This window comes from Balaenoptera ricei, chromosome 14 (genome assembly GCF_028023285.1).
Source record: "Balaenoptera ricei isolate mBalRic1 chromosome 14, mBalRic1.hap2, whole genome shotgun sequence".
Lineage (NCBI taxonomy): Eukaryota > Metazoa > Chordata > Mammalia > Artiodactyla > Balaenopteridae > Balaenoptera > Balaenoptera ricei.
Window position 1 is genome coordinate 86,925,295 of NC_082652.1, and position 16,382 is coordinate 86,941,676.

The following is a 16,382-nucleotide window of genomic DNA, read 5'->3' on the forward strand; positions in this document are numbered from 1 at the left end:
GTAAATATAGCTTAAGTTATAGCACTAAAATAACCTCATTTTGGAAAATATGAACAAGTATATGCATACATGTTTTGTTTCATTTGTTCTTTAATCTACACATAATGGACTCGATTTTCCTTCACACTGACCTCTGGGTCTCGGTCAACCCACAACGGAATCAACCAAGCCAATCCCTGTTGAGTGGTAGCATGTTCTTCACTGTGACTACGCAAAGGCAAGAACCAAAGTGACATCCACTCCTAGAATGAGAAAAAGGGAACAGAAACACATCAGGTACATTTCTAAGGATAAAATAGAGTTTAAAATAACTGAATTTTTAAAAATCAAAGCAAAGTAAAAATATGCTTAAGACTTGGTTTTAATTCATTATTTAGCCAACACAAGGCAAACAACCATCTCAGCTCCTCCTTAAAAAGTTATACATAACAATTTTTCTTCAGAACAGCTATTTTCCCCATGATTTAGATAAAACGTAGTTCTCTAGTGCATGCAGATTTCAATCAAAATAAATTTAAAATAAAATTCAGATTTGTGTAATATACAGCTTCTAAGAAACATCTTTGTCAAAAATCATTTTTGTCTCCTAAAAAGACAAGTCAAAAGACATTTTCCTAGAGTAAACATATAGGCTTGAAACGTGTTAGACACAGCACATTCCCTTCCTAGTAACTGTGGAAAGACAGGCAGCTTTGAAAGCTCTCACCGAGCTCTGGGCCTGGGCCATCATCTCATGGGATAAGTGAAGCAAGCAGAGAACCGTGCTCTTTGTGACACCTTTTCCCATGAAGGACATAGCATTTCCTCCATGCTCCACATAAAAAGAAGTAATGACCTGAAAAACAAATGCAAACAATTTTGTGGCAGCTTTACTCTTAGTGGCTAAATATATACCTTTCTACTGACTTGTCTGAATTGAATCCTAACCACATAAAGTATATTATAATATTCTTAGTTTATACATTTAAAAGTGGTTAAGAAAGTAAATTTTATGTTATGTGTATTTCACCACAATTAAAACAAACATTCTTAGTTTAAATTGTTTTCCTTTGGAATTTGTACAAAGAATGTGTAGTATTCTCCTAGAAGATTTTGTGATTTAAAATATGCTCGTAACATTCTTCAAATGTTATAGTATCCTTTAAGTAAAAGAGTTTATTTTATAAATACCCTGTTGAAAAGTATACTTAGAAATTGCTAGCTATATAAAACTCTCACTAACTACCAGAGTTAGGCTAAGTTTTCTAGAATTATGGTTTGAATGTAAATGGACATTTACATTTCTAAGCAATCTTAGATTTCTACTCCATATTTAAGCATATATTTATTACTTAAATAATTGCCTGTCAACTTTTTCTCTCCCACATACCTGAGGGCTTTAACACATTTCCATCAGTAACAACAAAAGAAATGTTTCTTATCTGAAGCTATTATGCCCTTATCTGCGAAGCTGAATCAGAATGAACATGGGGAGTTAGGAGACAGCAGTTTGAGAAAAAGTCCTTCCACCTGATTTAGAAAATCCTTTAAAATATGTGACAAACTCTTCTGGAAAATTTCTGTGTAAATCATATATTGTCCCCCATATAGGGGTTCAATAACTATTTGTTGACACTGAATAACAAGCATCATTATAGCTTTCAACTCAAAATAAAAAATTTAAAGTAACAAAAGATCACTTTATAATTCACAAAGTTTTAATAAAAAAAAGAATGCTAACTATATTTAGGTGCCAATACATTATGAAGGAAAAACTTGTGAATCAAAGCAATCAAAACCACATGTTATCTAATACAGCAGAAAGTATTTCAATTCATCCACCCAAGGACTCAATGCTTTTATTCAGCACAGTAAGCCATTTTGTCTTATAACAGAGACTACTTTTTAGTTTGGATTCTTTTTAGCTCATGCAGCAAAGAAGATTAGTTTTTTAAAAAATGGCATAAATATAAATCATGTTAGGCACAGCTTATTTAACAAAAGCAATTTATTCATAAGATAACTTGGGGATTTTGACTTAAATTAGAATTTTCATAAACCAAATAACTGTATAGTATGTCCGAAAATGAAACAAGTTTGGCCAGGGGTTAACAACTACAGGTGACTGCTACAGAAGCCCTGCTCTACTATTCTTTCTGCCTATGTATATGTTTAAGGTTTTTATAATTAAAAGTTTAAAACTTTAAGGGACTATTTTAGAAGAGATCTAAATGATCAAGTCTTTATTATCTTCCTATATGTCACTGGAGAGAGCTATATTGTCATGGTTTAGGTTCTAGCTTAAAAGGGATAAGTCAAGAACGTTGATATTATCTCCTTTCAACTTACCATTAGATCCCTGGAATTATATTTCATATATAATTTTTAAGGCTTTAATTATCATAGTTTATTCACCTATCATAATGAATCATGCTTAGTCTAAAAGTCTCATTTTCCAACCACAAAAGGCAAATACTGCATTCAAATTTCACTGTGCAGAAACAAAATATCTAATAATGAATTACAACTCCCATCTGAAAAGGAATCAGCTTTAATTACTGAGAAACTATGAAGCAAATCATTTGGACCAACAATGGCTTGTTTCAATGTCCAGTTACATAAGCATTACTTTATTCTCTAAAAGATCAATTTAGCCAGTAGTAAAATAAAAAAACCTGTTTAGCTAGCTAAGTAAACAGAAGGACCCAAGTAAGATTTAATAGGACTCTGACAATTTCTAATAAAAGTGACAGATTTTTTTCATACTATTTTCCTGTCATTTAATGTAAAGACATAAAGATTTTCTTCCCAAGATGTTATATGAAGCATAACATGTACTCCTCTGTTTATACCAAATAAAGATTTGTTAATCAGGTTTTCATAACAGTGAAACATTATAAAACAAGCATCACACTTTATATCTATTCCTTAGCTAATAAACTGTGTTGATTTTTATTACCTCAAAGACAACTGAGCTTAAAATGAGAGTATTGTCTTTTTTCCCCGACTTCTTACTGAGAACTAAGCCTTTTTGTTCTCCAATAACATAGAAAGCTCATTTTAATTTCAGGTATTTGAAACACAGGTGTGATCTGAAGTCTCTCCTGTTACACAATTTTACAAACAAAAGTACTTCTGAGGGTTTCTAAATATAAACAATGTAACACTTCTTCAATTACTGCTGTAGTAGGTCCTCACATATCCCTGATCTGAAACAGATAAAAATCACTTAATAGAGGAGATGTGTCCCAAAAGGTTTATAAATGGAGTATTTATAAATCACATTACAAATAATGCTATAAATTAGGTACTTGTAGACTGAATTATATTAAATGCATTGGAGGAGCTGACTTATTAAAAAACATTATGGTAAGTTTTTAGCTAATATATCTATTCTAAAAAATTCATATTATTTCTCATCATGGATACCTTGAAGCATGAGATAATTAATTTACTGACAGTTTGCTCTCTTTCAGTATTTACAAGTATTCAAGATAAAAAAATTATTTCATTAAAGTGACTACACTAAAATTCATATTAAATTTTATAGTACAGCTGAGAGTATTTAGAATTTTGAATTTTTTTTAAATAAATTTATTTATTTATTTTTGGCTGTGTTGGGTCTTCGTTTCTGTGCGAGGGCTTTCTCTAGTTGCGGCAAGTGGGGGCCACTCTTCATCACGGTGCGCGGGCCTTTCACTTGAAATATTTTTTAAAAAACAAGATGTACTTTTGGAAACAAATCCTAGATAATATCATCTGAAGCATGATTTACAGTTGAATATATAAACATCACCTAAAGTATGATTTAATAATGAAAATACAAAAATTAAACACACATCATTTACATTCATTTACGTCACATTTCCAAAGTTATCCAAACTTTATTCTAATTTAAAAATCATAGATAAGATACAACTAAATTACTCACTATCTGTCCACTATGTACAAATCACTGTCCTAGGCCAGTGGGGAGCTGGGGGTAGTGGAAATGGTCCACAGATGATTCTCACAAGCTCACAGTCTAACAGATCAAAGCATAAAGCAAAATAAAAATACAATGTATTAAGTGCCATAATAGTGGCATATATAAACTGCTTGAGGTACATAACCTGTAGAAGAGATCAGTCAGTCAAGTAATACTTACTGGGTGACTATGTGTGAAAGAATAAGAAAAGGCTTACTAAAGGAAGGCAAATGAACAAGTGAGATCTTCAACTCTGTGTAGAGATTGCCACCCAAAGAGAAAAGAAGCTGTATGAAAGAAACAGACTTTTTAAGCATGCTTTTTTATTTAATGAGAAGAGCCACATATAACTGAAACTTCAAGAGATGTGGGGAAAATTTTAAACAGAGATAAAACTCAAAATGCAAGATTATAATGAGCCTTAAGCACTTGAAAAAGGAGATTGGGAGTGAAAGGTTTCTGTTTTGAAGGATGGTCTGGTGGTGGGTAGAGACCAGTGGCAAGCAGGAACGTGCAGCACAAAAGGAATAGGAAGTTACGGACACGATTTGGTCAAAACATTCCATGTCTAGAACGCCCATCACTTCTGATCAGTTTATTCATCTTCCAAACCTCTCTCTACACTGCTTCCTACAGGAGCCTTGCCTGAATTCCTAACAGTTAAAGATGCCAACCTCTATAACTGAACCTTTCAAGGCAAGCAATGCTGGCGGACTTGGTCACTAAGCAAACAGTGAGCCATTTATAGATCTAGACAGTTTGTTACTTACATAAAAAGCAAAAGCAAGAGTAGGCAAAGGTGCCAGCTCTCAGTGTCCCTTTTACAGGGTGACACTGAAACAAAGGGGCCAGATGACAGCAGTGCAATGGCAGCGCACTCTTGCTGAGGAGCTCAGGCCAAGCTGCGGCTCAGCCGTCAATAGCCTGCTGCCGTACCCCAAGGGAGCAAGGCAGAAAGCCCGCGCGTGCATCAGAACCCAGGAGGCGATAAAAACAGGCCCGTGACACACTTCCTAAGAGAGAGTGAAGTGAATGAGCAACGGCCTTGTAGCAGTTCCTTACAGGCATCTCATGTTCTAAAAGGATCACAGGAAGTTCTGCCAGAGCTTAGATCAGCCGCCCCTAAGCCCTGCCTACGTGGCCCATATGCAAACACGCAAAGCTGCCAGGGCACCGTGGCAAAGCTGTTCTCTTACAGAAACCTATCACTGCTCTATTCACTGCATCATTCTTAAAATATACTGGACTAAATGATGATGAAAACAAGACATAAAGTTAAGGCCATGATTGGAAGGTGATTAGAGCTAAAAATATATTTTTGAGAAAATCAAAAAAAAAATAATCAGTGAAATAAGGCTCTACCTTAAAAAGGTAGAAAAAAGCCATAAATTAAACCAAAATAAGAAGGAAATAAATACAGGCAGAAATTAATAAAAGAGGGAAAAAAACATTAAAGGGCGATCAACAAAGCCAAAGATTCATTCTTTGAAAAGACTAATAAAACACACAAACCACTAGTAAGGCCAATCGACAAAACTGGAGAGAAGGAAAAATCAATGCCTGGAATGAAATGGGACCTCACTACAGATCTGACAGATATTTTAAAAACAAGATGATGTGATGAACAATTTTAGGGCAATGAATTTGAAAATTCAGATAAAATTCAGTAAAACATAGCTTACTGAGACTGACACACAAAAAACAGGAAATCTGAGCAATTCTAGATCTACTTTAAAAATTCAATTCATCTATAATCTTCCCAAAAAGAAAACTCCAGTCCCAGATTGCTATACTGTCAACTTAACATTTAAGGAAGAAATAACACCAATTCAAACCAACTATTCCAAAGAAGAAAAAAGAGAAAGTTACATAAAGAAAAAGAGAAAATTATATAAGGATGGACTTATTTTGATATTAAAAAACTGACAAAAGTTTTATGAGAAAGAAGATAGATATAGTAATTCTAGAAACTTTTTTTGCCAATGAAAATAGGTAGAATAATTCTAAAAACATTAACAAACTAAACCTGTTTATATATAAAAAGGATAATACATCACAAACTAGTTGAAATTTTTCCAGAAATGTAAGGTTGCTTACCATTTTTAAATCAACCAATGTAATCCATCATCTTATGGAATACAAAAAAAAAATGATTATCTTAAAAGATACAGAAAAAGCAATATACACTTATGATTAAAAAAAAAATTCTTAGCAAAGTAAGACTAAAAGAAAATGTCCTTAATCTGATTTTTCTTTAAGTAATTGAAAAAAGACTACCATAAATAGCTTACTAAAAGATAAAACATTAAAGGCCTTTCCTTTGAGTTTGGAAACAAGGACTGTTGGGTACACAATTAACATATAAAAACTGAATATATTTCCATACATCAGCAATAGTTAGAAAAAAAATTTCACAGAAGATATAATATACTCATTTTCAACACAAGTGTACAGTGGCAGTATCTAAAATTACCCTAAACAGGAAGAAAAAGAGAAGCCAAATTATCCTTCAACATTGTAGTAGAGAGAATACTACACAAAAATGAAATTAAACTCCACCTACAGGAAGCAAAATGAGTAACTCTCATAAGCATAATGTTAAAAAGAAATATAATTCCATTTAACAAAATCAAGAGAATGAGAAATTATTGTATATATGGACACATAATTGAGTGGTAAAACCATCAAGAAATGCAAAGAAGTTATTACCGTAAAAATAAAAATAAAACTACCTTCAGGCGAGGAGTAGAGACTGGAAGTGGTTATGATGAGAGCTTCTAGGGTGGTGGCTACTCTCTATTTTAGGATCAGGGCGGTCATATGTGTGTTCACTATGTGATAAACAATGAACTATGTATTTACGTTCTGTGTATTTTCTGTATGTGTTGTATTTCACAACAAAAGGGTTAATAGATGCAAATAAACAAGTTACCCAAATAAAGGGGCTTAATGAAGTGTAAGCCTTACTTTTCTTGAAAATTAGCTTATTCATAAAAGTAATCTTACTTATATATTTGCTAATAAAAATCATTAACACATTGAACCATTAATGAGCCATAAACACTGAATAATAATCTATATTAAATATAATAACACATACAATGCACCTAATATTGTGCCTGGTACACACTGAGTGGTCAGTAAATAGTAAATAGCTATCATTTGAGGGTTTGTAAATAGCTATCATTTAGGGGTTTTATTACTGCTGTTTATAGTTATTGACTATTTTTACTTACTTCGAGGAGACCTGACAAGTACTTCACACAAATTTCTAGTGGCTTTGTGAAAGGAGAGTGTGAGCTCCATCCCGGAAACGCTGTAAGGTGGGCCATCCCTCGTAAGGTCCTCTCGAGGGATGGCAGGCCGTAGAAATGAGGAGCGTCTGTGACTCTCAGACACTGGAGGAGTTTCAGAGCCAGCTGTGTTTGGAAAACATAAAAAAGTTCCAAGCATTTCCTGTGTATGTAAAGGAGGAAAAAAAATCAACCATGGAACAAACGTAACTGGCTTAATGAGCTTTCTTGGTGGTGGTGGAGGGTTACTAACAACTTACTGTATCAAAAAAGTATTAACTAGTGGAAATGGCAGGAAATGGCAGAAAATACTCCCTCTTAAAACAAGACTTTTTAAGAAAAACATAGTTAATATACCATCCAGAGTATATGATGTAAAATACAAGTAACAATTACATTGAAAAATGCATAAGTGGGTATTAGTATTGCCAACCAATAATGAAATTAGAAGTTAACATAGAGTTACCACATGAACCAGCAATTCCAGTCCTAGGTATATACTCAAGAACTGAAAACGTATGTCCACACAGAAATTTGCATATGAATGTTCATAACATCACTCTTCACAACAGTGAAAGGTAGAAACAACTCATATGTCCCCCAACAGATGAATGGATAAGCAAAATGTGGCATATCCATACATGGACTATTATTTAGTCACTGTCATCTGCTACAACATGCATGGACCTTGAAAACATGATGTTAAATGAAAACAGCCAGACACAAAAGGTCACATACTGTTTCACTCCATTTATATGAAATGCCCAGAATACACAAATTCATAGAGAAAGAAAGAAGATTAATGGTTACCAGGGGCTTGGGTAAAGGGCGAATGGGGAGAGACTGCTTAATGGGTACAAAGTTTCTTTTTGGGGTAATGGAAATGTTCTGGAATTAAACAGTGACAGTCGTACAACACTGTATATATACCAAAACCCACTCAATTGTACACTTTAAAATGGTTAAAATTGTGAATTTAAAATTTTTAAGTCAGAGCTACAGATATACATTTGAAAATCATCCATGCAAAAATAGTTATACAGTCGTAGAAATGGGCATGACTGCTCAGACAGATGTGTAGAAAATTAAGAGAGAACCAAGAACTAAACCTAGAGACAACAAAATACTGTGTGTGTGTGTGTGTGTATGTGTGTGTGTGTGTAATTACAATCAGGCTATATCAGAAATTGATCTGAACTAAAAAACAAACCAGCACAACTGATTTTTACTGAAGTCTTTTCTCCTCTTAATTTGAAACTAATGAAAAGTAAGACCCTTTAGAAATCAAAAGAAAACTAGGTTCTGTGTGAATGTTCCCAAACCTCCAATAACACACATGGTACCTGTCGGTAAGCGCCACGGAACTGAGCAGCAAGGTGTTGAAGAGGGCGACCAGTTCTTTCTGGAGCTGCTGCCTGACGGCGGTGCGGATGTCATCTGCTTCCTCTCGCGCCTGGGACTCTGTCAGAACCAGCAGCTCCAATAGTGGGTTTGGACTCTGAAAAATGGAATTTGTAAAACATATATTTACCCTCTAATGGAGCTGTATGCTGTTCCCCATAAAGGTTTTTATTGCTAATCATGTTCTGGAGTAACTAAGTTATAGCGCCTAAATCGTAGGTTTCTACGGCATTAGTAGAGATGTTCTCAACTCAAAAGGTGCTTCATATGTTATCTTAAGAAAAGGAAAGCATATCCATTACAGAAAACTGAGGAAAATATAGAGAAGCACAATGAGAAAAACAAAAACCACCCATAATCACACCTCACAGAGGTAGCTGTTATTAGTATGTTGGTACATACTATTCTTTTTATGTGAGTGCAAACAGAATTATAATTCAATATTTTTAACAAAACGGAGATCAAGTGAAAAAATCCACTACTGTGACCATTTTTTTAAACAATGTTATTATCAATATTTCTTCAAAAACATGATTTTAGTATCTGATTGTTATTCAGCCTTATGGTTTACCACAACTACTGGATAATCAGTGATTTCTAATTTCACTGAGCTGCAGCAGCATGCTCAACTCTGATTATACCCTATGTATGAATTCTACGCAATGAAATCACTAAATCAAAACATTATAATCGTTTTAATGCTTTCAATGTATATTGCCAAATTGTCCCTGCAAAAAGTGTACCAGTACATATGACTAAGGCCCACAGCACCCAAGCCAACGTTGAGTATTATTACCGTTGTAATCTTTGCCAATTTGACAGGCTGATAAACAAAGGAAACTAGTACTACTTAAATTTCAATCTGTTTTCCAACTTAAAAAAATAGCTAAAGAAATGTAATAGATGATTTCTAGTAATATTGAGAGAGCAGAAAATGTTACATTAACCAACAGCATTAAAATTAGATGGAATATTTATTTATCATCTATAATGTCATAGGCACTGTGCTAAAAAAAAAAAGAGAAAGAAAATAAGATTTTATTTACCTTTGAGTTAAACTAGAAGATTTGCATTTTCATATTTTATAGATGGGCAAACAGAGGTTCATTAAGAGGGTAGGTAAATTAACAAAAGTCATATGAATGAGCAGAGCAAGAATTCAACCTCAAGACCATCTTACTTCAGAGATAGTTAACATTCCATCCCCAGCATTATGTCACATCAATAGTGCATATTATAACGTTCAAAAAGAGATAAAATCAAAATGTAATTACTGTTGTCATGGCATCCTTCACCTAAAGAACTCAATTCAAAAATAACTACATTCTTTTTAAGGAAAAGAAATTTTTTAAATGGGAAGAAAATTCCAAGTTGTTTACATTATGTAGTATGTACAGTATACTTCAACCAGGTACAAAGAATTAAAAATAATCTAATTGAGAGCTTTTGGAAAATACTGAGGAGAGATGCTTTACCTTTAACTTACTTTACTATGTTTCATACCTAAGCAGCATTTTTTTTCAGCTTTTCCTTTCATCTTGAACAAGAAGTGTCTCATTTGGTTCAAGTAAAATTACATAAAACACAACTACCACTTCTAAGTTTCATACATGAATAAAACAATCTAGACACACATTTAATAAAATCATTAAAATAAATATATATTCTATAGTATTCTTAGCCCCAAATAACCAAAGGCTGACTTACACCCACACTCCCTCTAAATCCCGTAAATACTGACTAACCGAGCGAGCTGTTTTTAATGCAAACCCCATCTTCGTAAGATGTAATTTTACCATCAGCAATTATTAATTCTGATATACATATAAAAATTAAGTAGAACCTATGGATTAACATATTAATATACTGAAGCAGTATGTAAATATATACCTAAAACTAAGACCCTTCCAAAGAATTTCATCCTATTAATAACTTATTTTTGCAGGTAAATTGCTGAGACTTTATAACATATCTTGGATTGACATGTTAACATTAAGATTCAGTGAACCTCAGCAACATCACTTCTAAAATATGGGATTTATTACCATTCCTCAAGAACAAGAGGAAATAGATGTCTCTACTGATGCCTACTGATCTCAAGTACTTAATCATATCTGAAGGTTTTGTCTTTAGACATTAGTATTCAATCCTAATTTTAAACCAACTACGTGGGCCATTATTTCATCAGTGCTGACCTCCAAAAGGCAACAATTTCTGCAATGATGGCTCATTTTCTTTACCCACAGAGTTACCACTCATCATATCCAATTTTCCATCCGTCAGCAACCTACAATAGTAGGATGGACAACGCACTCTGTGAACTGAGTGCACATGACCCTGTGGAAGTCCGACAACAGACAGACACGTGCTGTGTAGTTCTGAATGGTCCCCCCCGAAAAAAGTATGGCCCCACTTTGATAAACTTCCATCAAAAACTCATTCTGAAAAGAAATGCATTCCAATTCAGCACTTCTCAGTTATTTTATATACTAACAAAATATCAATACATTAAAATATAAATTAGTAGTACAAAAAATTCCTTAAGTACGTAAAATGCTTGTAATAAATGAAAGTTTTGATAAAACATGTAGACAAAATTTTCACAAGAGAAAGTTTCTGTATCTTCCCTCGGTAAGTTAGCTAATTTTTCTTTATATATCTTTTAGGCATTCTTCTGCTTGATCAGGTATTCATTTCTGTCTAATTTTCTTTTTGCCACCATCACTTTTGCACATCTTCATATGTTATGTCCATACATTCAAAACAATTCCTTTGGAAATGCTATTTTACTGACCTTCTTAAGCCATTTCTCATTTATTTTACCCACTTCAGATGATAAACTATAAAAGTCACTTTTTGACTTTCTATTTTCATGCTTCTTTTATTTTGAACATTGGTTGTTACAAAACGCTTAATAATTTAATCCTCGTAGCATGATATTTAGAGAGTAAACTCTCCTGACAGTGGATGCTTAAGTCCACTTTACTCACCCTTAAAAGTATTCCTATTATTTATAACACTAGTGATGATAATATATGAGACAAGGTAAGAGCTCTCCAAAGACAGCTTTGATACCATACAAAGTCAAACAAACTAATTATATCAAAAATCCTTTCCTAAAGCTGCATTAAAATTACAGTACAGGGCTTCCCTGGTGGCACAGTGGTTAAGAATCCGCCTGCCAATGCAAGGGACACGGGTTCGAGCCCTGGTCTGGGAAGATCCCACATGCCGCGGAGCAGCTAAGCCCGTGAGCCACAACTACTGAGCCTGCTCATCTGGAGCCTGTGCTCTGCAACAAGAGAGGCCGCGACAGTAAGAGGCCCGCGCACCGCGATGAAGCGTGGTCCCCGCTCGCCACAACTAGAGAAAGCCCTCGCACAGAAACGAAGACCCAACACAGTCAAAAATAAATAAATAAATAAATTTATTTAAAAAAAAAAATTACAGTACAATCATCTAGAGTCCTGTAGAAATTTCATTTTAATTTCAAAACTATGAATAAATTATGCAATATGTACCAGCACTCATGACATACTACAAAATTCACAATCGTTTAAACGTAAAGTTTTAACTATCTAGTTATAGTTACACAGTTTAGGTAAGTATATTTTAATTTTTCTATTGTTATATACTATTTACAGTCATATGCAAACATTCAACTATTGCACAGATTTTCAAGAAAAGATTCTAAAACCAAAGCCCACCATATATCTGCTATTTTCACAAACCAAAGCAACCACAGCTCCCAGTGTACAAGAATTCTACCCGAAGGAGGAGACTGTTTTAGAGGTTATTCTTTTTTTAAAATGAGTAAAAAGATTATGAAGTTATAAAAAATCTATAGATCAAAAATCAATTTATCAAAAAACTCATTCAGAGGAAAAGCTTCATGGACATTATTTTAATAATGTTTTAATGTCTAATCTATAAAATATTTAAGCAGGCCTTAAAGCTGAAAGAACTATGACAATAGGTTTTCCTGTTCGCTTTATTAAAAATATCCAGAAAAAAACTGCCTCTGAATGCTTCCTTAATTTTTTTAATAATTAAAAGATAAGAGAAAATAGAAGTAAATACAGTACTTTGAAATCATCCTTGGGAAAGTAACAGAAGAGCAAACTTTACTGAACAATAAATCTATGTACCCTGGAAGTGCAATCATCTTATTAAGGACTCAAAAATTATAATTTAAGGAAATTAGTATGTTGTCTCTCATTTGTGTTATAAATAATTTTCTCAGTTTATCATGTCTTTTTAACTATGCTTAAGGTATTTCTTGCCATACATACAGAAACCAATAAAATTCACATATAAATGCCCTCCTACTGGACAAATGTTCTGTCGTAAGTTTCACAAAATGAAAATAGAAGTGAAATGGCCAGAGAAAAATATAAAAAATAAATTTTATTAAGGAAAAATTTGCTATGATAATTTAAAAATGTAGTTCTTCAGAAAAATACAGGCATATCAAAGGAACATAATACAACGTTCAATCAAAGAGTCATGCATATATAGGAAATCAGTTTATGGTTTTAAAAAATGGTGCCAATTCAAATCAGGGGTAGACATGACATGAGAAAATTGCTAACCATTAAAACAAATAATCTACATCATAAGAAATTCCAGATGAATAAAGATGTAAACAAAAATAAAACCTTAAGTATCATAAAAGAAAACATGAGAGTGTTTTCTCAAAACTCTGGAAAACAGAAGATCTTTCCAAGAAGACACATAATTTAGAAACTATAAAAAAATCCTATAAATATGGCTACACAAAAATAACATGGCAGTGAATGAAACAAACAACATAACCTGTCCTCCCACTGCCCACATTCTAGTGGGGTGGGCTGGGGTAGAAAGAAAATGAACAAAGATATTCTGCAAGTGGGAGCGATAAGTACAATGAAGAAACGTAAAATAGGATTAAGAAGGCACAGAGAGTCGGGCATGGAGAAATGCTACACTATGACAGATAAGGATGACTAACATCTGAACAGAGCACTGAATCAAGTGCGGTAGTCAGCTGTATAGATATCTAGGGGAAGAGCATTCCAGCCAGAGAGAAAAAGAAATGCAAAGGGAGCTATGAGTGCGGTGTTTGAAAAACAACCAGAGGCCAATGTGGCTGGAAAAGAAGGAGTGGAGTACAGTGGTAGGAGAGAAAGTCAGAAAGATACTCAGAATCAAGCTCAAATAGAGCCTTGTAGCCTATGGAGCTTAATCTGAATGAGAGGAAGCTGGTGGAGGATTCTGAGAACAGGGACATGATGTGACTTCAGTTTAAGATCCCTGTGGCAGCCGTCTTGAGAAGCACAGGCAGCACAGGTGGAGGCTGGAAGACCTAACAATAACCTGGGAGAAGGGCGGTGACGGCTCGGCCTAGAGTGGTAACGGTCAAGGTGGTGAGAAGTCAGGTTTCTCTCATTCGTACACACACACACACACACACACACACACACACACACACACCTGTAGCACTATACCTAAATGTGGAAATTATGATCATGGAACACAATTTAAGTACTATAAAATAGGAAAATAAGTCCAAGATACAGTAAGGTCAGAAGACTAATGACAAGAAAAAAACATTTGCAACTCATATCACAGATAAAGGGCTAATCTCTCTAATTTATGAAGGGCTCCTCTGTTACCAAAAACGAAAGAGAGAGAGAGACAGCGTGTTTGAGCACACACGTGCGAGAGAAGACTAAAAACCTAATTGTGGGGCAAAACTAGCAAGGGCGTCAAGGGACAATTCACGGAAAACAAAAAAGCCCCAATCATGAAAATCATCGTATCATTCAAAATAAGAGTTACCTATTTAAAAAAAAAAAAAAACTCAAAACAAACACATATACACGTGTATCTTTGCAACTTGTAACTGACTCAGCAATTACAGTTCTAGGAATTTATAGTTTCCATTTGTTGTATTTTAACATGTTACAAAATTAAGGTTATGTGTGTTTCTTGTAATTAACTACATAGCTTCCTTAAAGTGATATGTTTACTAGTGAGTTAATAAATGTTTATTGAGAGCTCACTATGTGCAAGGCACTATGGTAGACGCTGGGTATGCAATGGTGAATGAAACAGTCCCTATTTTCACCAATCCACAATAAGGCAGAAAATAATAAACATCTAAACAAGCTTTATACACATATAAACATTCATATACATACTGTATTTTTTATATCTATAAATACTTTTAAAAGTATTCTCAATTAGAATTTCTAACTTACATTATATTAGCACCTTGCATTTTTATAGAAAATCATGTCTTTAAATGAGCTTTGCAAATGTATTAACATATAATGAAATATATTTGTTTTATAAGGTCTATTATCTTCTATTTCAGTTTAGGCCCTTTTTTCTAAATTTAATGTGTTTTTTTCGTGATTGTGCGAAGGTTTATCTTCACCAGGTTAAGTAAATCCATATAGTATTTGCAAAAAAAAAAAAAAAAAAAATACAGGCCAACGATAAAAAAACAAGCTAGCTTCCTGGGTTCTTGGCAAGTTTCTCAGAACACAGTCAGCTACAAAAAGTAGAGAGTAGTCGGGGGGCTGGACGGGTAAACACTACAGTAAACTTACATGAAGCCTGAGCACAGTCTGACTGAGTCCTTCCAACCTCACCATCACTATCCCTCACTGCCTCCAGGCTCGTCTCACTGCCCCTCCACATCCCTACTTGAACTCCCCCACTCCAAGATCCTCACTTAAGAATACAGCTATACATATACATATGTATATGTATAACTGATTCACTTTGTTATAAAGCAGAAACTAACACACCATTGTAAAGCAATTATACTTCACTAAAGATGTTTAAATAAATAAATAAATAAATAAAATAAAATAATCATTCAAAAAAAAAAGAATACAGCTGCTGCTGAAAGCTCACATACAGAACAGGTTTCATTAAACGCCAAGACTGAAGGTCCCATTTAGTCTACAGACTTTTAACTTAAACCTAGTAACAATCACGTCAGGAAGGCATATTGCTAAAAGCCATCTATTACAACGTAAGGACTACTTGGCTAAACACGGGCTATGTAAAAATCATACTTTTCCATATTTTCATATACAGTATTAATGATTTTTACAAATATATCATTTGTCAAACCTAAAATTCAAATTCCTGAACAACACTTACATGTCTAAGAAGTAATTCGAGAAGCCAGTTTAGAAGTTCTACGGATACATTTTTTCTTTGTTCCTTCAATAACTTATTTAGAAAATGTATGATATCTATGAGCAGTTTCTCATCTTCAGTGCAAGCAGGAAGTACTTGTAAAAACCTACAATAAAGAAGACAGTAATCATGGTTTCTAGTTCTATAAAGTAAGTGGCGTGCGGATAAGTATTTAACAACTGGCTGAGAAGTGGGGTGCTGGTTTGCTGTGTTTGCCAACTGCCATAGTGTAGATGCCCCGCCATGGCTGACTGCAATCCTCCGATCTACCGCACAGCTGCGGAGACACGCACCGCAGCACACCATTATACAGCATTTCCACAGCACAGACAGAGTCCATATAAATAACATCGAGAGCACAGATAACAGTCAAGTGTTGTAAAATAATTAGGAAGCCATGACTCTGCATAATCATTATCTTTATTTTTCATATAATTTATTTAATTGTAAGTTTACAAAGTTCAATTTTAAGAGTGGTTGTGTTTAACGACTAACTTGCAAAAATCCAGATAATTTAACCATCACCTCTCTCACAAGGCAGTCCT

The 16,382-nt window shown here is 34.0% G+C and overlaps 1 protein-coding gene across 7 annotated transcripts in view; it reads right to left on the reverse strand.

Annotated features, from left to right (window-relative positions):
- RTTN (rotatin) overlaps positions 1 to 16,382 on the reverse strand; it is a 163,429-nt gene that overhangs the window by 90,685 nt on the left and 56,362 nt on the right. For all 7 annotated transcript variants that reach the window (XM_059894105.1, XM_059894106.1, XM_059894107.1 and 4 more), the window contains 5 exons: positions 15,799 to 15,943; positions 8,583 to 8,737; positions 7,183 to 7,402; positions 707 to 835; positions 132 to 242 (listed from right to left, as the gene is read on the reverse strand). In XM_059894105.1, coding sequence (XP_059750088.1) covers positions 132 to 242; positions 707 to 835; positions 7,183 to 7,402; positions 8,583 to 8,737; positions 15,799 to 15,943 — 760 coding nt within the window. The remainder of the gene's footprint in view (positions 1 to 131; positions 243 to 706; positions 836 to 7,182; positions 7,403 to 8,582; positions 8,738 to 15,798; positions 15,944 to 16,382) is intronic.